Source organism: Cyclopterus lumpus, chromosome 11, assembly GCF_009769545.1.
Source record: "Cyclopterus lumpus isolate fCycLum1 chromosome 11, fCycLum1.pri, whole genome shotgun sequence".
NCBI lineage: Eukaryota > Metazoa > Chordata > Actinopteri > Perciformes > Cyclopteridae > Cyclopterus > Cyclopterus lumpus.
In genome coordinates this window covers 14,316,148-14,340,940 of record NC_046976.1, presented here as the reverse complement: position 1 = coordinate 14,340,940, position 24,793 = coordinate 14,316,148, and the positions used below count along the sequence as shown (strand labels likewise).

The 24,793-nt window shown below is 40.4% G+C and overlaps 1 protein-coding gene across 1 annotated transcript in view; it reads left to right on the top strand.

The window, feature by feature from the left end:
• Positions 1-24,485, top strand: part of csmd2 (CUB and Sushi multiple domains 2) — a 206,680-nt gene extending 182,195 nt beyond the window's left edge. Inside the window, exons 56-72 of the mRNA XM_034545807.1 lie at positions 342-530; positions 1,164-1,337; positions 2,528-2,710; positions 5,802-5,978; positions 7,565-7,744; positions 8,027-8,200; positions 8,404-8,577; positions 10,077-10,150; positions 10,568-10,679; positions 10,953-11,132; positions 12,707-12,772; positions 13,136-13,297; positions 14,531-14,643; positions 15,255-15,342; positions 17,800-17,932; positions 18,657-18,834; positions 23,661-24,485. Of these exons, the coding sequence (XP_034401698.1) occupies positions 342-530; positions 1,164-1,337; positions 2,528-2,710; positions 5,802-5,978; positions 7,565-7,744; positions 8,027-8,200; positions 8,404-8,577; positions 10,077-10,150; positions 10,568-10,679; positions 10,953-11,132; positions 12,707-12,772; positions 13,136-13,297; positions 14,531-14,643; positions 15,255-15,342; positions 17,800-17,932; positions 18,657-18,816 (2,339 nt within the window). The 3' untranslated portion in view covers positions 18,817-18,834; positions 23,661-24,485. The remainder of the gene's footprint in view (positions 1-341; positions 531-1,163; positions 1,338-2,527; positions 2,711-5,801; positions 5,979-7,564; positions 7,745-8,026; positions 8,201-8,403; positions 8,578-10,076; positions 10,151-10,567; positions 10,680-10,952; positions 11,133-12,706; positions 12,773-13,135; positions 13,298-14,530; positions 14,644-15,254; positions 15,343-17,799; positions 17,933-18,656; positions 18,835-23,660) is intronic.
• The last annotated feature ends 308 nt before the right edge of the window (positions 24,486-24,793 follow it).

The following is a 24,793-nucleotide window of genomic DNA, read 5'->3' as shown; positions in this document are numbered from 1 at the left end:
TGGGGTGGATGGATGGATGCTGGATGGGTGGAAGTAGTAGATGAGGAAAGGAATGGACAGAGAGAGTAAAAGCAAAATAACTGCTGATGAAATGTGCATGTTTCTTGTGTGAGTGAGTGTTATATAACCTTATTAAAGTATATGGTATAATATCACCCAAAAAAACTAGACATGTCTTTCTTCCCATTAACATTTCACATATAATCGTCAAAGTAATAGTATAGTAATTGAGTAATAATTTCCTGTTAAATGATTTCTTCGAGCCTCAAATGCTTATAGAAGATGCATTTTTCTTTAATGCTCCTTTACTCTCTTCCCCCCCTCTGCATCCCTCTCTCCAGTTGTGAACTGCACAGAGCCGGGTCAGGTCGAGAACAGCATTAGGCAGGTACTGGCCAGCGGGCCGCATCGCTACAGCTTCCAGACCACTGTGTCGTACCGCTGTAACCCAGGCTACTACCTGCTGGGCACCAGCTCCATCTCTTGTCAGGGGGACGGTACCTGGGACCGCTCCCTGCCCAAGTGCCTGTGTGAGTACCTCAGTGGTTGGTTGTTGGTGGTGCTGCATGATGTCCATATTCTTTTGATTCACTGGAGAAGAGGACAGTGAAACTGTGTACACTCCTCAGTTATCCAAAACAAATATCCGTAAAGCAAAAATTTGTTGTTTTCCTGTTTAAGACTTTTTGTTGAGCGTGTTTTTTGTGACCAAATAGAATTACTTATTAGTGCCTTATTTTTATTGTAACTAATAAATCTTTTAATCAATGAAATGTCAGTTTCTCAGAGTCTACAAATAACTTATTTTGTCTTATTTTAACCGTTCAAAACCAAAAGATATTACAAGGATACTGTAAAATCGGAATAGATTTTTTGCATTTGTAATTTAAACGGCGTCAGTGTAATACAGTGATGAAGAAGTATTCTGACTAAATTTAAGTTCTCAATTTGTTGTAAATTGTTTTTGACATAATGTGGTCTCATGCTGTTAAATTTAGTGCACAAATCCAATATCAGCCAACATTTCTTACACTGTATGGTTTCGCTTAATCCAGGCATTCTTTTTAATACGTGGTGTATTGATCCCTTATTCACCACTGCCCTCGGCGTAGTTCCACTTGTTCATTGTCTCTTTCTCTCATCTCTCTGCTCTGATTGGACAGTGGTGTTGTGTGACCGCCCCGGCATGCCTCCCTACGCCCAGATCTCCGGTGACCGTCGGACAGTGGGCTCAGTCATCCGCTACAGCTGCATCGGCCAGCGTACCATCATCGGCAACACAACGCGCATGTGCCAGCTGGACGGCCAGTGGAGCGGCTCGCTACCACACTGCTCCGGTATGGAAAACTACACCCAGATTGACTGTCGGAAAGTTCTGAAAGATTGTAATAGCCTAATTTTGTAATAGCTTTCAAACCTGAGCCTTGATAGTTGAACGTATGTGCAGGTGGAGCCCCTTTTCTCATCCTCTTTCCAGCTCCTTGCTTGGGATCCTTGCTTTATTCAGATGTATAATCACCTCACACCAGACTTTAAGTATTTGGGTGGAAGCTGTTAGCAGGCAATGAGAAAAAGTAGGTGGACCAAAGATGGAACTGCCCGTCTGATCCACAGGCCTCAAGGGCAGAGAGAATGTCCTCTATAAAACGGTTTTAATCTGCTCATATTACACTGAGGAACAGGGGCGCCCACACCTCAGCTGGGTTATGAAGCACTATAAAGACATCAGGCCCCATACTCTCTCTCCCCATATGGTGATTTGCCTCAGAGCTCCTGGTGTCACTAATACACCTGACGAAAGCCACAGAGCTGTCCACCGATGTGAGCGTACATGGACACTGATACAAGCACATTCACAAAGATGTGACAGAAACATACACAAACCTAGACAGTGACAGAAACACACAAACTAGCTGATACACTTACCCACAAGCCGACAGTATAATAGCATGCTGACAGTTTAATGTCAAAATGTATGACATTCATATCAATTCTGGGGATTACTAGTGTTCTCTTAACGGACAACGAGCACAACCTTTTTATACAACTTCTGCACTTGCTTAGCTATGCACTATTGAAGCGATGTTGACCAGCACCTTGTAAAATGAGGAGAGAGAGCGCAGCATGCAGCGGTAGTAAACCGTTTGTGAGTGTTTCAAATGGAGGACATGGAATTATGAAGCAAGTATCAAAATATATGTTGGGTCAATGAAATGAAAAATGACACCTTATTTCTCATTTTCTGCACGTTGAACAAATAGATATAATGAAGCGTAATGTATTTGGGAGGCTAGTCACTCCTTAGGGAGGTTGGGGAATGGTATTTTCCAGTCTGTGTTATGGTCCTAAACCAATTATTATTATTATTATTACTAATATTATTATTCCATAATTTTTTTTTACAATACAAATCTAGAGACATTTTCTAATGTGTGTATCCACATGAGTTGTCAAAAAAACATTTTTTTTATTCTCGCTACATTTGTGACATAATTTGGTTGTTGTTGTTGTTGTTTTATCCTTCCAGGCGAGGCAACCGGGCTGTGCGGAGATCCAGGGATTCCTGTGCATGGTATCCGTCTGGGAGAAGAGTTTACAGTTGGCACTATGGTCCGCTTTAGCTGTGAGCCCGGCTATGTGCTAAAGGGTTCTCCAGAGAGAACTTGCCTGATCAATGGGACCTGGCTCGGCACCCAACCTGAGTGTCATGGTAAGGAATACATACATGTACTTAAAGCGTGTGTTTTATTTATTCCTCTCTGGCCGACATGGACTGGTAGACGGGAGCGACGGATCCCAGTTTCTCAATCAGGATCCCACTGCTCAGAAGGTTTTACGTCAATGTGCTTGGAAGGAGACTCTGGCCAATTGTCATATTTGTTTCTAGAGGATGAATAATGATTTCAACCTTGTCTTCTCACACAGATACTGAACGGTAATGGTGGTTCTGCCTCTAATTTGCATGTGTTTTCCTGTGCTGGTAACTGTGGGAATATTAGGTACTAAGATTATTGCTCCTGGCTATCCAGTCCTTACACAACCTAATAGGGCAGCCGTGTTTGCATACTTGGTGGTAAGTCAAGTACGTTCGCAGTCGGTGTTGTATCACAAAGCCTGTGCGTAGTGACCACAAGAGCACAACCGTTTAAGGATAGGGTGAACAGCTTGTCTAAAATGTGTTTATGTTATGTACTGTATAGCCCGGATCACAAAGTTTCTCCAACAAGACAGAAGTGTATGTTACGATCTGGTGAAGAAGATACAAATAATACGCAGATCGGTGTGGCATCCACCAAATTGTGATGAAGAGAAAGCTGAGCGTCATGGTGACGCTCTCAATTTACCAGTCGATTCAGGTTCCAACTCTCACTTTTTGGCAAAGGAGCTTTGGGTAGTGACCAAAAAGACTACAACCCTTTAGGATCGGATATCAAGGAGCTGCTTGAAGTAAAACAATTTAAAAAAAAGCTGCTCCTTGCTGTTGAAAGCAACCAGTTGAAGTGGTTCAGAAATCTGATCAGGATGCCTTCCCCTGTGTACTGTGAAAGTATTCTGTTCACGTCCAATTGGAGACCCCAGAGCAGACCCAGAAGACTATGCAGAGATTACATATCCCATCTGGCCTTGGAACGCCTTGGGATTCCTTATGAGGAGCTGGAGGACATCGCTGGGGAAAGTCATGTGTGGGCTGCTGATTAAATTGCTACCACTGCAACCTAAACCTGGATAACTGGTGAACGATTAATGGATGGATGGTTAGACAGACTTCTTCTGAGCAGTAATGAATGAACACAATATCTGACCATGTAGGAACACATTAAATAGGCCAGCTGCTGAGTTTTGATTGTGCAGTAACTGAAGTTGAATTTATTGTTCAATGAACATAAGACAGTGACTTTTTATTTCAGTAACTTGAATTTCTTTCAGGCTGTCTTTTCTTTTGTGTCTTCTTTTTCACACTTCCTTTTCTCAGAAGATTAATTGCATTAACTGCATTTGTATGCAGATATTTTATATGGACACCTAAATGATATTACTCAATTGTAGTTTATTTGGACCTTAGTGCATGTTTCATATTGTCGTTACTTTGCGAATGAATATTTATAAGTCATCGTCTCCACATTTTTATGGTTTTTCAGATCTAGCTGATCTCAACAAGCCCCACCACTAAATTGCATTACATTTTAACCTATAGATTGTAGATCTATACTGTAGTCACTGGTTGTGTAATTAGCTGCTGCCTTTGCAAATTGAATGAAAGGCACGTTGCACATTTGCACGTGTTTTATGTGTGTTTGCAAAAAGCAATTGAGCGAGAAAGAATGGGAGAAATAACAGAAAATGTTTTCTATATTGATTAAACCGTATAAGGCTTTTAATTTTTTGTCCTTGTGCAACATCGCATCCAGTTTGCTGCTGACACCTGAAAAAGCAGATTCTCTGAAAGTGTAGTGAGTGCGTCCAATCGATCTGGGTCTTAAGTCCCTACACTATCCATTATTTTTGCTGAGACTGGACAAAGAAATTACACGCAGTGGGAAAAAACTATAGAGTGCACTTTTTTTTCTCCTTGCATCCAGTAGCAAGAGTAAGGCTTTTAAGGATGATTGAAAGAAGTGGTCTTTGCAAACACTTTACAGAAGTTTTAACTGTTTTGATTGACCTTGAATTATATTTATTATCAGATCAAGTACTTTTAAAAACATGTTTGGTTTATTTGTGATTTAAAAATATCCTTGCAGCTTCAACATCTAATTAGTTGCCTATCATGTTTATTGTCCTTTTTTTTTTGTATTGGGTTTTTTAATCAACTCTATAAGTATTAATATTGCGTGTTGTTATTTCAGTGCTTGTTTTTGATACTGTATAAAACAGTGGCAGGTCCACCAGCAACACTAAAATAATAATAAAAACACCCATACACTCGCAGTTGCAGTTTTCGACCTTCAGGTTCCATTTGCAGTTCTATTGTATTTCTAATTTCTTGTTAGTTTTCTTGGTCTCCATGAACCCTTTTCTTCCCTCATTCTGGTAAACAGTTGTTTTTTTTCTCCAAAAGCTTCATCCTGTCTGCCAGGCTGTTTTTTACTTGTGCTCTTAACACCCCCTACACACCACCCACCACCACCACCACCTCTCTCCCTTGCCTCACTCTGTCTCATTCCCTCTCTGATGTGTGGTATGCCCACTAGCTGAGGTTGCCCACCTGTTCTCGTTTGGCACAGACTACAAGGGCCAGGCCACATCTGGTCATTATGGGAGGGCAAAACCCTTGGGGCTCGAGGGCCCGGGGCAAGCTGGAGACTGTAATGAACAGAACCATCGCTGGCGGCCGGACAGACACCAAGGGACTTTGTGAGCAAAGGATGTGTCAATCATAGCAGAGTTCCTTATGAAGTAGGAGTCAGGATTAGTTGACGGTGGTGGTAGGGTGGGCAGATGAAGAACATAAGGAACAGGGAAAGTAAACAGAGTGAAAATAACAACGGAAATCAGATACATGAAGTAATTTAAAATGAATGGATTAAAAGACCAATGTACATACATTTAGTTTAATCAACTGAATAAGTATAAGTCTCATAGAGTACATATGAAGAACAGGATGAAATCAAAGTCAATAGGTAAATGGTATTGTTTCATAAACTAAACCTTGCTTGCCAACACTCCCCTCACCTTTCTCCCCATGCCACACCCCACACACGCATTACTAACATTACTTTCTCCTCTGGTCCCTCCGGATTCAGTCAATAAATAATACCTAATCCAACTCTAAGGCCTTCCTTTTCCTCTTTTGTTCTCAGTGATCTCCTGTGGAAACCCAGGAACTCCACGTAATGCCCAGATCCTGATCCACGATGGCCTAACGTTTTCCAGATCTATTACTTACGCTTGCAGAGATGGATACTACTCAACCGGCCTGCTTAGCCGACACTGCACTGTTAACGGGTCCTGGACTGGCAACATGCCTGAGTGCTCTGGTAATTAACAGCCCTTACAGAGGAAGAGCCTCTGTAGTGCTTATCTTTTTGTCCATACTTTAATTAAAGGCATGCCCTAGTTGAGGATGCCCTGTGGAATAGTGGCTAGCACGGTCGCCTTACAGCAAGAGGGGTCCAGGTTCAAACCTGGGCTGGATGTGGGTTTTCTCCGGGTTCTCCGGCTTCCACGGTCCAAAGACATGCAGCTTAGATGACTGTAAATTGCCCATATATGTCAATATAAATGTGTGCGTGAATGGCTGTCTCTGTGGCGATCTGTTAATGGTGTTAAGATGTGCAATGTCTTGTAATGGTAAAAGAAAATGTTGTAACGAATGACTCGTGGCTCAATTTTATGGAAAATTGTTTGGAGGATTGGTCCCTCTCAAATGACACAGGCCAGACTGACAGCCCTTTATCATCATGTCTCACAAAAGATACACAGCTGCTACACAGAGCCAAGAGACCCCGGCAAATAGAGGTCACTAAGAGAACCAGTTTCTCCTGAATGGAGTGGATAAACCCTAAGCAGCCCCATGATGGATTTCAGAACTCTGTAATCCATAGGAGTGAAAGGGTACATGTTGACACAGTTTGAATAGGACCACTTCTGGTTGAATGTTTTCTACAGATTTTTTGTAGTAATCTTCCCTCAATTTTAGCACAATATACTAAGATTATCAGCAGCCACTGCTGATAATCTTAGTATATTGTGACGCAAGAGGAGAAATCATCTCATTGTATCGCAGCCCTGTAGGTATTGTTACTTGGTTCACAGTCTTAGATAGACAAAATGGCACACTCTTACCAGCCCGGTGGGAAATGTAAGTGCTTGCTCAGTCAAGGGGAGACACTATACCTCCAAAATGCTCGGTTTCCTCACCCTACTGGGAATTTCACTGCAATGTTGGTCATATGCAGTTCATAATTCCTTTTTGTCCCATGGCAACTTAGTGCAAGTTGCCCTTCCGTGCCCTGGATTTCCTATCTTAGACATTTACAGTTTTCCCCCATAGGATGTAAAAGTATAATCAAAGAAAAATGTGGTTCGTTTTGGAGCTTTAGGGAGCTACTGGAGAGGGATACCGATCACATGATTTAGTCTGTCTGCACCCTAAAAGCTCTAAACTGGAGATAATCGAAGTTCAAGGACAGTTTGTTCAGATAACATGAAGTCACACTCTTGAGTTATGGGGATGAAGACTAATTGCATCGTAAGTAAGGTTTTTAAGCATATATACAGAATAAATATATCATCCATAAATTAATTAATTAAGTGCTAAATAGCTGTGAAGACAAACAACTATGATGCTTTTAGATTGTTAAATTTGATTTGTGAGTGAACTTTGTGGTATTGAATCTGCTGCTGTACCGAGTACAATCAAATTTAAAACAAACAAAATCATGACTCAGACATCATACAGAATTATTCAGAAATACCTAACTCCTTAACTCCTCTTTCTTGAACGCAAACAAACTCTCTCAGCATCTCGTTCCTTGTGTTCCACTTGGTCCGTCTTCATTGTCGATTTGTTTCACCCATTTCCATTTGGTCTTATTTCTTCATTCTGAATTTGTTTCTGCAGTAATCAACTGTGGTGACCCTGGAGTGCCAGCCAACGGGGTGCGGCTGGGCAATGATTTCATTTACAACCACACAGTCCGGTTCCACTGCTCTCCTGGTTTCAACATGGATGCGGACCGGGCCTCGACTCTTATCTGCACAAAGGACCGTACCTGGAATGGCACCAAACCTCACTGTAAAGGTAAAGTTGTGGAGAATTATCTGAATGACAACACAATACATCTCGACGATGTGATGCATGAGTTATATGAAAGTGATTATGGAAAGAGCTAATGAATCTTGCATATATTGTTCTTCCTGGAGCAATCATTACATTATTAATAGTTCGAATGGAACGCATCACATCATTGAATCATATTGTAAGTCGCTTTGGATAAAAGCGTCAGCTAAATAACATGTAATGTAATGTAATGTAATATGCAGAATCCATAACTTCCTGCAATGACTCTTTGTCTCCTTGTAGCGATCGTATGTGGTGCACCACCTATCATCCCGAATGGACAGGTTGTTGGTACAGAATTCACCTGGGGCTCGAGCATCAGTTACTCCTGCAACCAAGGTTACCAGCTGTCCCTGCCCACTGTGTTAACATGCCAGGGCAATGGCAACTGGAGTGGAGAGAAGCCCCAGTGCTTTCGTAAGTGGCACAACGCAGAAATTGCAAATTACATTACATGTCATACGTCTTTCTGACATTTCCATAACTCAAGTATGTATGTATGTCCTTTGTGTAACATTTCACCCCCCTTGGAAGATATTGAATTAAAACCCAACATGGTTAGTGGGTCACTTTACATTGCCCTGTTTCTCTCTGTTCTTCCTCCATCTTCATCTTTGCAGCTGTGTTCTGTGGAGACCCCGGGATGCCGGCTCAGGGAAGGAGGGAGGACCGAGGATTCACTTATCTCTCCTCTGTCTCCTTCTCCTGCTACACTCCACTTATCCTGGTGGGCTCTAACAGGAGATATTGTCAATATGATGGCACGTGGAGTGGCACACAACCCTCTTGCATAGGTAAGATAATTGTTTGTCCATAGTGGTTGTACTACATATCTTTATTTTCATATAATGCGTTAGTTTAAATATGAGATAGGCCTTCCCTTGGCTGACTTGCATTATTCCCCCATTATGTTCCCCCTTGTAATCCTGATTGCCTTTTGCAATCCAAAAGAAAATATATGCAAAGTGTATTTGACCCAGTGAAAAAGCTAGATTGATTATGCTCTTCCATTTTTATTAGTGTAATTAATCAAACCAACCTTTAACATTTTAGAATTACCATGGATTTAGACATAATGTGGAGAGACTGTAGGTCTGGCAGTGCAATCAGCACTGCACCAGGGGCCCCCGTTTCACCAAATTTGCAGCATGAAACCTGAGATTTACAAGATCAATGCAAGCAAACACTGCACAAACATTTGTGAAACTGACACCATTTGTAACCTGCATGTGAGCAGCGCTTGCAAAACATTTTATTAAACTTAACTTAAACTCATCAGAAATATTGTCCAGTACTGTCATAAAAATCTCTTGAGCGGTAAACTTCCTGAAACAAGGAAGAGCAATACCATTTGAGTTACAAGGTATACTTTTGGAGGCTGTAGTCAGAAGCACTCAAGGAAATCACATAGTGGTCAGAGACAAATTGTGATTAAAGTAAAATGTATTGTATCCATCCTTGGGTCCATTGTGGTATTAGAAGTACTGTAACATATGCACACATACCAAGTAATTGATTAATTAGAAATAGAGCTTGTGTTGTACATGTACAGTACCTAGCTACCACTGACATGGCTTTACGTCATATCTAAAAACACCTCTTAGTTGCTTAAAATTCACTAGAAAGACTGGCCTCTTGTGGCTTTTTGTTCAATGTCTAGCTTTGCCAATGACTTCTTTAAACTGATGAAAACCTCTTGTGAATGACATGTTCCATTAATTCTTTAACATGTTTGCACTAAACTCAAATGAGTAATGTTTCTGTTCTCCTTTGAAAAGAGTGACCCAGTTACTTGTAAGAGCAACAGAATGCAAAAAGCTCCATAAACTCATGAGCTGATCAAAAAACACATTTGTTTCTGTGAGAAAATGAAACACATTCTTGAAAAATGTTCAACTGATTAACGGGATGTGTGGACTGAAAAGGCTCTCTTGTAAATGAGATTTTAATCACAATTAGGCCTTTTCTGGTTCAATCAATTTATTCTGTTATAACCTGCTCAGAGAAAGTATAGCAAGTGGGTTCAGATAACTACAAATATTTTGCAGGATTTGTGTATGTGAGTCTTTGTGTATGTTCACTCGGGTCTGTGTGCTGTAAGTGTGTGGATACAGTAATGTTTAGCCTTCACTCCCACAGTCAGTATTTCACACTAGATATGTGAAAATGTAATTTCCCCTCCAAAGTCTCTAAGGTGATATGTCCATTTGTTGTGGGTGGCGTATATTAGATAGGACCTGCTTTAAAAACATTACAGCAGTTATCACAGAATTGCTGTGTGTGTGTTTTTCAGATCCCACTCACACTACCTGTGGAGACCCTGGCATTCCTCTGTTTGGAAGCCAGAACAACAGTCACGGCTACCAGGTGTGAATATGTGGTCACATAGGACATTTTATTCATATTGAACAAACAAAAAGGCTTTTCAATAAAGCCTGGAAGTTGTTTTTTCGTCTTTTTTTAATGTGCTGTAACTTCTTTCAAAACTGACTGATTAATACTTTCAGCTTGACACAATGTGTAAGGAGGATGCCATCTGGTGTGTTGTTCCACCACTTAATGCTTGAACAATAATTACATACAGTTTCAATGTGCAAACTAAGTTGATAAATGAATGTTAGTTTAAAACAACAAATACTAATCATTAGGACTAACAATCTTCAAAAGAAGGGATTTTGACAATTAACGCCTCTTCTTTGTGCTGGATCTGCTTGCTGTGATGTATAATATGCAAGCTCATAGTCCAGTCCACATTTTCACATGCTCTGGTGTATCCTCTTACAGATCAGCAGCACTGTGTTCTTCAACTGTCGAAAGGGCTACTTACTTCAGGGCTCCATTACTCGCACTTGTCTGCCCAACCTCACTTGGAGTGGTTTTCAACCTGAGTGCATTGGTAAGTACACAGTCTGCTAATTTTAACATAAAATCATGTGTATTGTTAAGTGGAAATCTTAACATAGAGCACAAGTTTGCACTATTAAAAATGTGGTGCCCAAATATCCCCTGTGTTCTTCCTTGACCCCAAACCTCCACATATATTGTTTGCATTCTTATCTGTTGCTCCTCTGATCCCTCTTCCTGTTCATCTCCTCAACCCAACTTTAACCTTTTCCTCACTTTCTTCTTCTTTGGTCACTCTAATCCTTCTCTCCCTCTTTTTATCCAGCCCACCACTGCAGCCAGCCAGAGCTGCCAGCCCAGGCTGATGTTCGAGCCATTGAACTGCCATCCCTTGGCTACACTCTGATCTATACATGTCAGCCTGGCTTCTACTTGGCCGGAGGATCAGAGCATCGGACCTGCAGGTCCGATGGGAGTTGGACAGGGAAACCACCTCTCTGTGCAGGTATAAACATGGTTATATTAAGTCCATAAGGGAAGACTGAGAAATATTTGCTAATAAATATGCAAAGAGATGAATACACATGCACTCTTTTTGCTCTTAAAGTTCTTTGCTGCTGTTAAATCTCTACAATACTACTTATAAAACTGGAGTGAATGCTTACACATAATGTATCATCTGACCTGGCACATGGGCATAAACAAGCCCATTCACCAAACCTCATGAGACGATAGACGTGTGCACTAGGCCACCCACTTTACCACACAGATGTATTAAACACTTAAACACTTAAAACACTCCACCTCATATTTATAATGTGCAGTTTCCATTAGCAGTCTCTTTTGAAACCACTGGGGGCTGTGCTGACTCATGGCTCAGGTTGTGAAATTGGGCATTCAGCTAACGTTGACGAATAGCTGTGTTATCACTTGCTTATTCTCAGACACATGCCAGGGTAGGACGGCCCAATTCCACACACACACACACACACACACACACACACACACACACACACACACACACACACACACACATACAAAGAGACAGACACACACACACACACACACATACAAAGAGACAGACACACACACACACACATACAAAGAGACAGACACACACAGAGACAGACATACACAAGCTTTGAAACATTAACAAGGGTGCAGAACCTGATTAGGCCAATGCATCCCATTGATTAGGTTAGAAGAAGTACCTCTTATAAATGGCGAGGCAGTGTTAACAAGGTCTAGCAGACAAATAGACTGCCATTAAAACACCCTCTAGCATTGGCCTAAATACATATAGGAAGAAAAAAAAAAGTCATCGACGCACAATTATCGAGGTTGGACGGATGCTAATAGAGAAAAGAGAGGGACCTCCAAGTGATGGATTCCATGCCAAGCCGTTGCTGAAATATAAAGGGGTGATTTCTCTTTAAGGCCATGCCATTAAGACTGAGGGAAATAAAGAGAACTAGCCTTAGCACATTCAGGATATTAACAGCGCCTGTGGGCACAGTGATGGAAGGGAAGCTCCCAAGACTGGCACCTAATAAAGCACAAGGCTGCATTGTGTGCACATGTGTGTTTGTTTGTGTCTATATACATCCATCCAAGGTGATGTTTGTGCTCATAAACTACCATCAGTATACCTGTCTTTGTTTGCAGTTGCATGTAAGCCTTCTTCGCTCTGTTTGCCCTGTGTGGGTGTATGTTTACTGGGGTTGTCCTACGGCCCCATGTGAGCAGTAAGGCATTATTACAGTACTACCATGGAAGCTGTGACACTGCATCTCTGACTTTACAAAAGCCCCACAGGGCCAACCGGGCTGCTCTTTGAGGCAAGAGTCGAGTCCTGTCGCAGGCGGACCCAACTCTGTCCATCACCTGGTTTATTTGTCGTGGAAGTAGAAAGGAAGAAAGGAAGTGCTGATGGTGACGTCGTCCGACTGCAATTACCTTAGGGCTGTTTAAAGAGAAGATTGTCTTCCATTTTCACTTCCTGAGACATACACCGTACCGGTTCACAGGATAAACTGGGAAATTATTGTTTGAGTAAGTTCTGTTTTGTGTGTTTTTCAGCTGATAATCGCCCAAGTGGTAAGAGCCCAGTGGGGACAGTGCAGGAGCCACCCTCGAAATTACCAGGTTAGACATCTTTGTTATATTTTAAGATGCTTTTAATTATATTAGTTTCAATTATTGTATGCATTTGGTTTGTCTGTGGTTCTCATTGGGAATCTGAAAATGTTTTAGATTAGATTTCTGTATTATGGATGGGGGACCCTTACATGTTGCTTTACTTTAATGCACTTGTATCCAAATAACAGTATGTATGAGTTTTCACTTTCACCACTGCTAACTTTCAACCTGTTATCTAATTCCACTGATGATTTCCTCTACTCAGCTTGATGGTATACTATCCAGTAAAGTAACATAGGCACATTGAACGTTGTTGTTGAAAATATACTTTTCTTTGTCTCCTCTATATCCACCCTTTTCCTCTTTCAGTCCCTGGTGGCGTATTTTATAAGAACTCTCTCTGGAGGGGATCCTATGAGTACCTGGGGAAGAAGCAGCCGGCTATGCTCAGCATTACTGTTTTTGAGCCCTTCAGCAACCGTGTTAACGGGACACTCATCGACCACAGCGGAGTGGAGCTCAAACTGGCTGGTTGGTACACCAAAAGCAGAAAGTCAACACCTTCAAAGCACCCTCACACATACGCACAAGACTTCACTGTGTTTGGGTTCGAACACAACAATGTCAGTTAAGATCCAGGGAGGAGAGAGAAAAAATAGTGTTGTCCCTGCATGGAATAGGTAATTGCTGCTGTTACAGAACAGCAGACATTACATTTTTCTTCCCCTGACGCATAATCGCCGTGCAGTTGTGATCATTACGACTCAAATTTGCATCCGTAACGGCTTGGACCCTTCACTCCTCTGTACCTGGGCGCTATTAATCTTCATCACATCGTAGTAAAAAAATAATGTTCTACAGCTACAAATTGCCCCACTCTCCAGTGAAAGTAATGTTGCTGATGCAGATGTACGGATCAGTGTCGTATTCGCACAATTTACACTTTTTTTAGTACAGCATCGGTCTCAGATAAATAATCCAGCATGTTTGCTAGCATTTCTTAACCTGGCATTATTATTGTGCCCAAAACTATAAATTCTGCAAATGGTACGTTTTAATACATTATTTATTCAAAAGATACTTATCACGATACTCTACAGTTGTCTAATGATAAAAACCAAAACCATAAAGGAACCGATCCAACCAGTATTGCCAGTGTAGCCAAAGCCTGATATATGTTATTACTCTGTGCCATAGAGCTATCCAGTTAGCTGCGCAGGGTGACGTGTTACTTTTAAGTAATTAGATGTGTTAAATGAAATAACAAGTATTACACATTTTTGCTGAATTGGCGTCATGCTTTTATCTTCTGGAAAATTTAAGATATATTCCTGATTTGAAAGTATTGTTGAAAATCTTTATTTGTTTTCTGTGATAGTCTAACTGGCAAAGTGCTAATGAACTTCAGCAAACGGGAAGAAGCCACAATGGGGAAAGCAGTGTGTCTCAGTTTTTTGTATTATGTTCAACTACACTAATAAATTAACCTGATGTAGATGTTCACTGGTGTGTGCTGTAACTTTGATGCTCATATTGGTACTAAAGTTAAAGTTGCATTTGAGACTGCAGTTAGACTTTCTACCAAAGTAGGGCTGCAAGACACAGATTGGAGTCAACTTAACCCGATGGGTGAAGGGGATTGCATGATTGGAGGATGAATCCGATTCAGATTTTGAATTCCTGTATGGGTGTAGACATATCACGTACTCTCTTTCAGTTTGGCAGTTGCTCCAAACTAACTACGAACATGTTTTTTTCTTCTAGGTACATATAAGAAGGAGGAAGCTCAGCTGCTGCTCCAAGTCCACAAGATGGGAGGCCCTGTGGAGATCTTTGTCAACAAGTTCAAAATAGACAACTGGGCCCTGGACGGACATGTAAGTGCAAGACCAGGGTCAGGTTCAATACAGGACCTGTCTTTGTGACTGCCAAGATGTTCCATCACACTCACACACCTTTTATGTGAAATATGCACGAGCACACATGCACACTAACCTTGTCACTCTGGGGAGATGGAGGGCCCACCAAGAGTTTTCTCTTTAATTAAAATGTCAGTTAAATCATTGGCTGGTAATCAGGACTCGGCAGCCCCCCCTCAGCTCCTCTCTCCAGTATTATCCCCCAACCGCAGGCACCTCTAACACCCACTCCAAATATAATTTAAAAAAGCAGGTCACAGTCTATATGAGTTTGCCACTGTGTGTGTGTTGTTATGTGCATTTTTCACAAGCCTCACATCAGTTGAGTGTTTGCGTACAAGCAAGCAGAGTATTCCTCTTGTGTGTAACATGGCTGAGTGTGTTTATGTTTGTGCTCTTGAGCAGAAAACGTCATATTAAATGTCAGCTGGGAGAGCGCCTCTCAGCTCCTTTGACATGATATTTCATTTTCTGCACTCACCAGCTGCTGACACTTTGATGAGACTCTCCTTTGTAAAGTCTGGATGTGAGACATAAAGTGTCTGTCTTATATTCCTCTCTCTTCCTAGGTGTCGTACATCTCTTCATCCAACTCCTTTGTGTACCAGGGATTTGTCAGAGGAAAAGGCTTCGGCCAATTTGGTCTCCAAAGACTGGGTGAGTGAGCTGTCCACTTGGTTATAGAAACCACTGCTGTCTCCTGGGGAAAGACTGTATATCTGTGTCTTTCTCCCATGTGGATTTCTATCACAGAAAGCTTTCTCCTAAAATATGTCTAGTGTCTTTAAGCTGAGCTGCAAGTGCTTTTACAGCATGACATTTGCTGTGTTGGAATCATAATGTATGTACTTTCAAAAATGTGAAATCCAGCATAAAGAGGCAAACCCGGTTCAAAAACATGATTAATAGTTAGAAAATGACATCCAGAGGCACACACTACACATGTACACACAACACAGCTACAGAAAGCCTCTCCTTCAAGAGTTTGTGGGTTGTGTGTTGACGCTCGCAGAGCCTTCACCATATCAAGTCACCCCACATCTTGGCGTTTTGATACTGTAAATGTCATACATTTTTTGCTGTGTGTCATTCTGTGGTTTCTGTAGCGACTCATAGATATTGAATAAATATTTTCAAAAATACTGTAGCTATCGAAAAATTCTGCTTCATGTTTGTGACCTAGAAATCCCACCCAATCCTCCCATATACTCGCTACAGTTTGTATACAGCACGTGCTTAACGGCCGCTGCAGTCAAGCAGTTGTGTGTGTGATTTTATAATTTTTTTATCTTCATGGTTAGAATCACCTTCAAAGGCATACACTCCCTATTATTATACTGCCTGAACTATACAAGGCACATGGGAAAGAGAAATATATAATATATAGAGAATATATAAGGTTCTACCTATCTACTGTTTGACGATGTGCATTATTGATGCATTTTAATGAGATGCTGTTATTTTGACACTTGGTATTGAAAAAGAAAGGGAATTTGCTTCTTATTCTTCTTATAAGTCAACATATGTTTACTGCTGCCACCCACAGTTACAATGCAGTTAAAAACAGCAATGGTTGTTTGAATGGAGAAAACTGCTAATCAGCACCCAGGCCAGTCTTGTGGCGAGAGATCGAACCTTAAAACATAACTTCAGCTTTATCATCAATTTGAAGTTTTTTAATGTTTTTATGAAATCCCAAAAGTTGGACTTAATATCACTCCTGAGTGGACACACAAGATTGCCGAGTGATCTGATATGCATTAGCTTGAATATGTACCCGTGTTCACCCAGTACGAAACGCTCCATCAGCCATCAGTGTTGGTTAATTAAAAGCTGTCATTTTTCTTGTGGCCTTGACAGCTTTAGCCTCTCACTAAATCCCTGTGGCACACTGCATTCAGGTAGGGATTATATACATGGATAAATGGCAACAACTGCTATGTCTGTGTGATATCTAATGAAAAACATTTAAATATGAGCTAAAATCCTTTATATTCAGATTATTCACATATGTATTCCTTATCCCACAAGCCGACTTTGGCAGCTTCTAAAAAGCCCAGATTGGAGTGGCTTCCATATTGTCTGCAATGCAGACTCAAGAGCAGCAGTGCAGGTGCAAAAATAGATCTGATATGGAATTGACCAACTCGGCATTGGTGCTAACACAGATTAAGTGTGTGTATGCACGGCGAAAGTTGTGTGAACATAGCGAAAGTGGATGTCAAAATCTGCTGTAATGAGAGAGGTGCTTGAACAGCAGGTGCAGAACCTTCTCTTCCCCCCGCCCCCTGCCACAGCACACTGATTGAGCAAACAGCTCTTTATTAATACAGAGGGCTGGGGCTGGTGCCAGGGCATTCATGTGTATGTGTGTTTAAGTGTGTATGAGAAAAGTGGATGGGGGTGTGTTGGATGTCTTGGAAACAATCCTACTCAATTTGGCGAGGTTTTCCTGTTTTGTTTTAACTCAGTGATGGTGTCACTGCAAGTGCTGTTTGTTTGTGTCTGTGGGTGTGCGTGTGTGTGTGCGTGTGCGTGTGTGTCGCACTCGTGCAGCAGGGGTTGATTTGCAACACCACAGATTCCACTAATTGAATTCCTTCTTGTTTGTCACTCGTCCTTTATTGGAGTTTTTTGGCATTCTGTGACAAACAGGTGGGCTGTGACTCCTCAAATGTTGCTGCTGCAGACACACTCACCTCCATACTTTGGAGAATTAATCTAAAATGGCTTTTGGCATTTGATTTCGATAATTAAGACTCATTGCGAGTATAATGAAATTTGACATTCCCAGGGGAGGAAATGAAATGAAAGTATAGTAGTAGACTTTTAAATAAAAGTCACTTATCTTCTCAGTCTCTTATGTATAAGTGGAGCCTTCCTGGCAGACCTCCTCAGCCTTTACAATTTATTTTATTTGACTGTACTGTGCTTACTGTTTATTTGCCTTACATTTTGATCACAAATTCTTGGCAGGAGATGAGGATGGTTTTGTTTTGGTTTCTTTTCAATCTTGTAGTCATGTGATATAATTATAGCGGCTACTGCTCAAGTGGTATTTTACTGAAGTGATGCTTAAACAAGGGCCTAATGTCGTGTCTCTTTTTCTTCCAGAGAGCTTAGATCCCAGCACAGTCAACCCAGGCTACAACTTTGCATCCAACAGCAGTTCAGTGGCGGCAGCCATCCTAGTGCCTTTTATAGCCATGATCATCGCAGGCTTCGCTCTGTACCTCTACAAACACCGGTACGCCTCATACCATTGAGCTACCTCACAATACTCCTCATCTGAAAACAACATGATATCATTACTTATCATTACTCATGGTCCTAGTATTTCCAAGGAAGCATCCTAAATCGGGGGTTTAATTTGCCTCTGCAAAGTTAGCTGTTGTCAGATTGCATTTGTTTGCATTCACCCTTCAGAATATATTAACTTGATGTGGATGATTTTAATCCACTAATGCATATTTGCAGTGAGTGAGTGACATATCTACATATAGTACCTAGCTCAATTTGCACATGGAATTCAATGCAAATCAGTATAGCCGTATTAGTGTTTGAATAATTAGTTGATTAATCAATTAGTCGATTAACCAAAACGTGATTATCACAATATTAATAGTGAATTAATTATTAGTCATTTATTTGGCACAAATGCCAAGCCTTTGCTGGTTCCAGCGTCTTGAATGTGATTATATGCAGATTTATTTTGGCATCTTATATCATTTCAGATTTAGTATTTGGGAATTTTGTCCTCTTGGTCAGGCAAAACTAGATCTATAAAGAAGTCAACAACTAGACTAATAACTCATTAATTAATTGAAAAATAATCAATGGATCAATCATTAATAAAATGATGATTGCCCGCCCTAATCCATATTTGTACAGATTTTTTCTTTATACTTGCTGTATCCACCCCGTATGGGAACTGATCTCATTGTTTAATATTTCGATTTGTTTCATTTCAGGAGAAAACCCCAAGTCCCCTTCAATGGTTACGTGGGGCATGAGAACACTAATGGACGAGCTACGTTCGAGAACCCAATGTACGACCGCAACATCCAACCCACCGACATCCTGGCCAATGAGACCGAGTTCACAGTCAGCACAGTGTGCACAGCTGTATAGCAACTGCTTCCTCCAGAGGTAGGAATCTAACACCGCCACGTCATGAGGGTTTATGATACAGTAAGGACTTAGAGCACCAGGCATCTGACAATAGAGGAAGTTATCGCCTTGTGGCTCGCTTGAGTCAATCACAAGCAACAAGACACCGATTCTCAGAATACAGCTGCAAGCGTTCACGTCCCTCTAGAATATTCTGAGAATAGTAAAGTGTATCTTTAGTTGCATTTGATTTGTGTCTCCCATATTAATTAATTGCATTTGGCTTTATTGAAAAAGCTAAATGTGTTTTTGTGTGTTTTTTTTAACTGTGATAAAAATATGATATTAATATTTTTATCTTCTCTCTTCTTTGTGATTTCCCTCAACTTTGTCTCCATTTATTCGGTTATTGCTAATTTTCTTTTTTTTCTTTGCCTAATTTCCTTTAACTATCTTTCATTTCTCTGTATATATATTTTTTTATTTCTCTTTTCTTCTCCTTTCTCCTCGTCTTGTCCTTTTCCCACACACACCTTTCATCCATCCATTCATTCATCCTTGATTCAGTTAGGGGAGAAGTGCACCACATCTTAGCTTGCCTGCCATCAGAGGACATCCATAGTTCCTCGAGCAGAGGGCAAGACGAAGATTATTTTATTTGCTGTATTACATTCAAGAACCATCTCCAATGGCGAAGGCTCTGACCTGCACGAGAAAAAAGAGAAACAATGTGGAGACAACAAGGACTGTAACAAAGGCCAACAACAAAATGCTTTTTGTAACTTCACATGGTTTCTTGATCATTTTGAGGAAGAGCTTCAACCTGAAACTGCAGCCTGCAGGAGTAATGCTGGAAGCAACGCTGTGATGACTTTTCTCACCGCCCTCCGCCTAAACCCAAAGGGAATTTTATGGTCAACTTTAAGTCTATAAATTGACCTGTAGCGAACAAAGATCTCTGTGCAAGTACGGTGGACAGCCACATGTTGGCCTGGAGGAGTCAAAGAGAGACAGTCTTGACGGTTTCGATTTAATCTACTCTGTTTTCCATTTGCTTTTTTTGGTTCTCTTTTTATACACTGCTTGCTTTCTGTGATGAGTAATTGGGAACCCTGTTATTCCCCAACAGTCTGTTTCTGTGGCTGTTAAAAGTTTTGATCAGAGGCCACAAGTCACTGGCGGTCTATCATTATTTTTAGTTTTTTTTTTTTTTAAAGCAGGAATGAAATCTGCTTGCGGAGGCAGCTGTATCCAGAGGACAGGTTAAAAGGTAGCTAGGGCTGCTGAAGAAAATGCACTTAGTGACATTGTAGAAAGAATGTATGTGAATATGTGAGAGAGAGAGGGTGTGTGTGTGTGTGTGTTTCTTCACATATTTGTGGCGGCATCTGCAATCTACCCAAAAGATCGTCTAGCTGTTTTGGTCCCAAAGATTTCACCAAACACAGGACTTTCTAAAATTATTTTATTATTATTTTATCACACCACCCGAGAGCCCTTGGCCATCGAAATAAAAAAAAAAAAGGCTAACCAGAACAAAATGCTGACAATGTATAGATCCATGGAGAAAATGATAAAACTGAAGGCAGTGTGAGTCTCTACTTCCAACTTGTATCTGCTTCTCTTTTTTTGTAGTATTCATGGGGTATCACTTTACATGATTATGTCTGGAAGAGACTGAAAAGAAGGCGTGGAAAGACAAAGCCACCTCCAATCAATGTTAAACAAGAGGCAATACTCTCAAATGTGCTTCATGTTAACATCTGTAACAACTTTCCTGCCACTGTCGCTCTGAGCCACTTGAGGAGAAAAAGACATCAGCTGGGTCAAAGTCAGCATGGCAACTTTTCATGGATGTATAAATGTCTCGGGACCACATTTCTTGTTTTTTTTTCCCCATTGTTTTAACAGTCAGAAAAAAAACCACGGCACCAAGCAAGTTAGATAGAAACACGTGGCACATTTTCTTTGGAAAGTCCCCACTTTTGACTTTCTGTTTAATCACGTGTTTCTGGAGCTTGAAGGTGGTACGTACTGTATTTTCTTCTGAGATCAAGATGCAGTATGAGCTCCCCTAAACTTGGCCTTAGGAAAAACAAAGATCAAAGTGTGGCCATGTTTGAACTCCCTCAAAATGTACAACTGAAGGCGCTCGAGTCTGAAGAATGGATGAGTCAGAGATGTGTTCCTCCAGGATTACATGCAGGTCTTTTCCTGCAAGTTAACTTCTGACAGCTCAGTCCTTTTTGGAAAAACAGTTGCGTTGCTCCTTTTTGTCTTCGCTCATAATGGAAATGTTGCAGACGGCTTCCTCAGAGCTGTGACAGCAGGGGAGTTACTGGCATACTGATTACTCCCATGCATTAAATCTGAAATGATAAATGTGATAACAAAAGAAGTTTTTATGCGAACACTCCTCAAATCTGTGGCGACTGGGGAGTGATATCCCGGAATATTGTTTTGAAAGTGAGACACAGGAGGGAACTGTCAAAAGCTATAACAGCAGGACTCTACCTTTGGCAGGTGAATGACATGCCCAATGAGAAACATTCAAAACGTTAATGCTTTTGTGACCCCTATCATGTGAGTGTGTGTGTGTGTGGAATATGTGTATGAGCGATGGAGTCGAAGGACGGAGACCTCCAGGATTTCAAGCGCCCTGCTCCCAGCTACTTACCACTCACTAACTATCCCCGTACCCGTGTATCCTGTGGATGCAGAGTAAGGTGGATAGTGCTCGAATTTCACTGCAGCAAATTAAGCCATTACATGCAATTTGCTTTAATTTAGCCATGCGTCATTGTCAAACCCATATTGAACCCTGAATTCCCCTTACCATTATCCCTGATAGGACAGGCCATCAATTACATAGTGTCTAAAACATCCATAGTTTTCTACCATATAGTCTTTACTTTTAAGTGTTAGAAACTGGGAGGGAAATTTGCCTCGCGTTGATTTGGTTTTGTACGTTAGCGTATTCATTTTATAAATAAATGCAACAAAGTGTCTAACAGTCAAAATCAACCTCCAAACTGTACCAACAGGTTTTCAAATGAAGTCTTTAAAGTCACCTGGAGTACATCATTTCCCTTAGAAAGCCAGGCCTTTGAAACCAATCAATGGTATTGTCCCTTCAATTAGTTTTGCTGTGGGTCAGTAATTGCTTTTACAGTTTTATTACTTTTAAAGCTCTCGCTTATCTCTGCAGTAAAGATAGAATATTGCCTGCTCTGCTCGAGAAATGATGGAAGAGGAAACGATTGAATTACCCTGGAGATTTCATGGAAAAAGGAGCAGTTGCACTGTCATTATCTTAAAGGCTTTGTGACTCAGTTCTCATAGTTGTATATGGCTGTTGCATTGTGCATTTCATTTGTTTTTGTTCTGAAATTGTAGTTAATATTTCAGCAGTCGCTTCATTACATTCCATTTAGTTTTCGTTCAGGCCACTTTGAAGTGATCTTCCCCCTCCGTTCATTCCTCCCCTGGCAACGTTTAGCACACTTCTAACCGACACTTCATTGAGCTGCGTTGAGTTTTAAACAAACAATTGTGATTAGCTGGAGCGTTAAGACATGATGCCCCCACTGAGTAGAAGGAACTGATTATATTTCACTAGATTCAGACTGTAGATTTGGATAAACATCATACAGAAGTATAAACTCACACAACAATGAGTGGGGTTTTTTTATTATCAAAAAAGGGGCTCAATCTCAAGAAATTCCTGAATGGATTTTAAAGGGCCAAACTTCAATGCGTTTCCCCTCCTCTTCAATAAGCACTTTACATTCATTATAGTGCCTTGGTACACCCTCTTGATGTGATGAACCTGCTTGAGTTCCAAACATCATAATGTCTTTATTAGGATTGGAGGGATTATAATGTTTTGTATGTCAGATATATCTAATTTGAGCTCTTTTTTTAAAAGTTTTTGTTAGTCGTTGTTATCCTCTCAACCTGTATAACCCAGACACACATATCTACTTTGCATATGTGTTGTTGAACTGACCTTTTGAGGATCGTTTCAGAAAGAAATCATACTTTTCCTTCCTTTTTTTGCTTTTCCAAAAAGAGCAATGTGCTTATTAGTACTGTGAATCTTGAGTTCTATGAGCTCATGTTTGAGGGAGTGTTTGTGTTCTTGAGTCATCTTTTCAACCAAAGTATGGCTGATAATTAATTAAAAATTCACCAAATTTGAATTCGGCAAAATTACAGAATTAAGATAAATTGTTTCAATCAGTTCTGGATGTTGCTTCATTTAGTTCCTCTAGTTAGAAAACTTTTTTTAATGAGGATCAAAACTCATTTAAAAATGTTTTGTAGTATGGGAATTTTCACTTAATGGGCGCTAGCTACATCTTTATAAATACTCTATTTTTGACCCATCTGGGTTAGTCGAGAAGGTTCTTAAAGAAAGTGCAGAACAGTCATATGAAAATGAACATCAGTGAGTTCTGGATAGAGCAGCGCGATAGGAGTTTGAAGAGATATTTCAGCTACTTCCTGGTTCTCTTTGCATATTTTAAGACAGAAGCTCTGATCATACGAGGCTCATTTTCGTTATCAGCCAGAACCAGCTCTGAGTTCTCTCCTGCTCACCATCTCCTCTATAATGAAACACACCGCAGCTCTGGTCTTTGAGTTCCCGTCGAGAATGTTCTCACATTCAGAAAATAGACCAAAAGCTTCCCATTTATTTCTGCAGCTATAGTGCTCTCACTTTTCAGTGTACGTGCATTTGAAAACCAAGCAATCCATCAGTCACGCTGTGTGCATCAACTATTATTTGTAATCTCCCATCTTCCATTGTCAAAGCATATTGACGGCTGCGACTAAGCCAAAAATACTGCTGTGTTTTTCAGGCCCCATTCCATGCAATTTGCCTCCATTCTTCAGCCCATTACAATGTGTCTAGTGGACTTGAGCATGGGGGAGAGGGTAAGGAGATGTTTTTTTGAAGAGTTAGATTAATTTGATTCTATAAATGGAGAGTCGACCAGTAGTTTCATGATTTAGGATCAGGTTATTACTGAAAAACTGCTGAATGTATTTCATTTCTCTGAGTGTATCAGAATTAATTTATACTTTGTTCAATATCTGTAATCCCACAACTGCTCCTCTGTGTGCAGTGAGGTGTCATCTTTGGGATACAAACAGAATGTCCACTTTATTTATATTTAGTATAATATAGCAACATATTTACAGAGAGCTGCTTTTTATTACCAGAGACTTTACATTCCTGTATTTTTGTTATGGCTACAAAGTTATTTCAAGGTCCCATGTTTTTGTTTTTTTCTTCTTCTTCTTTTCCTGAACATAACTTCATGCCAGCCCATTAGATCTCTCAACTAACCTCGAATTGAGACTGAAACTCACCAAATCATAGCGCTGAAGCAGAATCAACATGGCCCTTGAACGCCACTGCAAAACAGTAAAAGACAGAAAGTCAATGTCAACGTCTTGCTGTACACCAAAAGGGTGAGGAAATGGACAAATGTGGACTGGAGCAGACTTTGTGCAACTAGAGAAGGAAAGTGTCTCTCAGAAAAGAGAATATGTTAACGAATAAAAAAAACTTTTTTTGTACAGAGATATATTTTTATGAAAATACATTTGTAATATAAAAAAGAAAAAATGGATTGACATATATGTAAATGTTTTTCTTTTTCATTATTGTAGTACAAATGCTAGTGGGGAGTATATGAAAAATCTCTATATATATAAATATATATATATAAATATATACAAAGAAAAATAGAAACAAGGCTTTTTGTATATGTAAAAAAGATTGTACATAAAAGTTTACATACATACTGTACATATGTAAGACCCACCATTGCTTGTCTGCAATATATAAAATGTATTTTATCCGTCTGTATATGATGCTTTGCATTGTGTCTAAGCTTATTCTACTTTCTTGAACTTGAAACTTATTTTGAAGGTTTTGGAATAAAATATAAAACCTACTTTTCCATTGGTGTATTTATTGACTGCA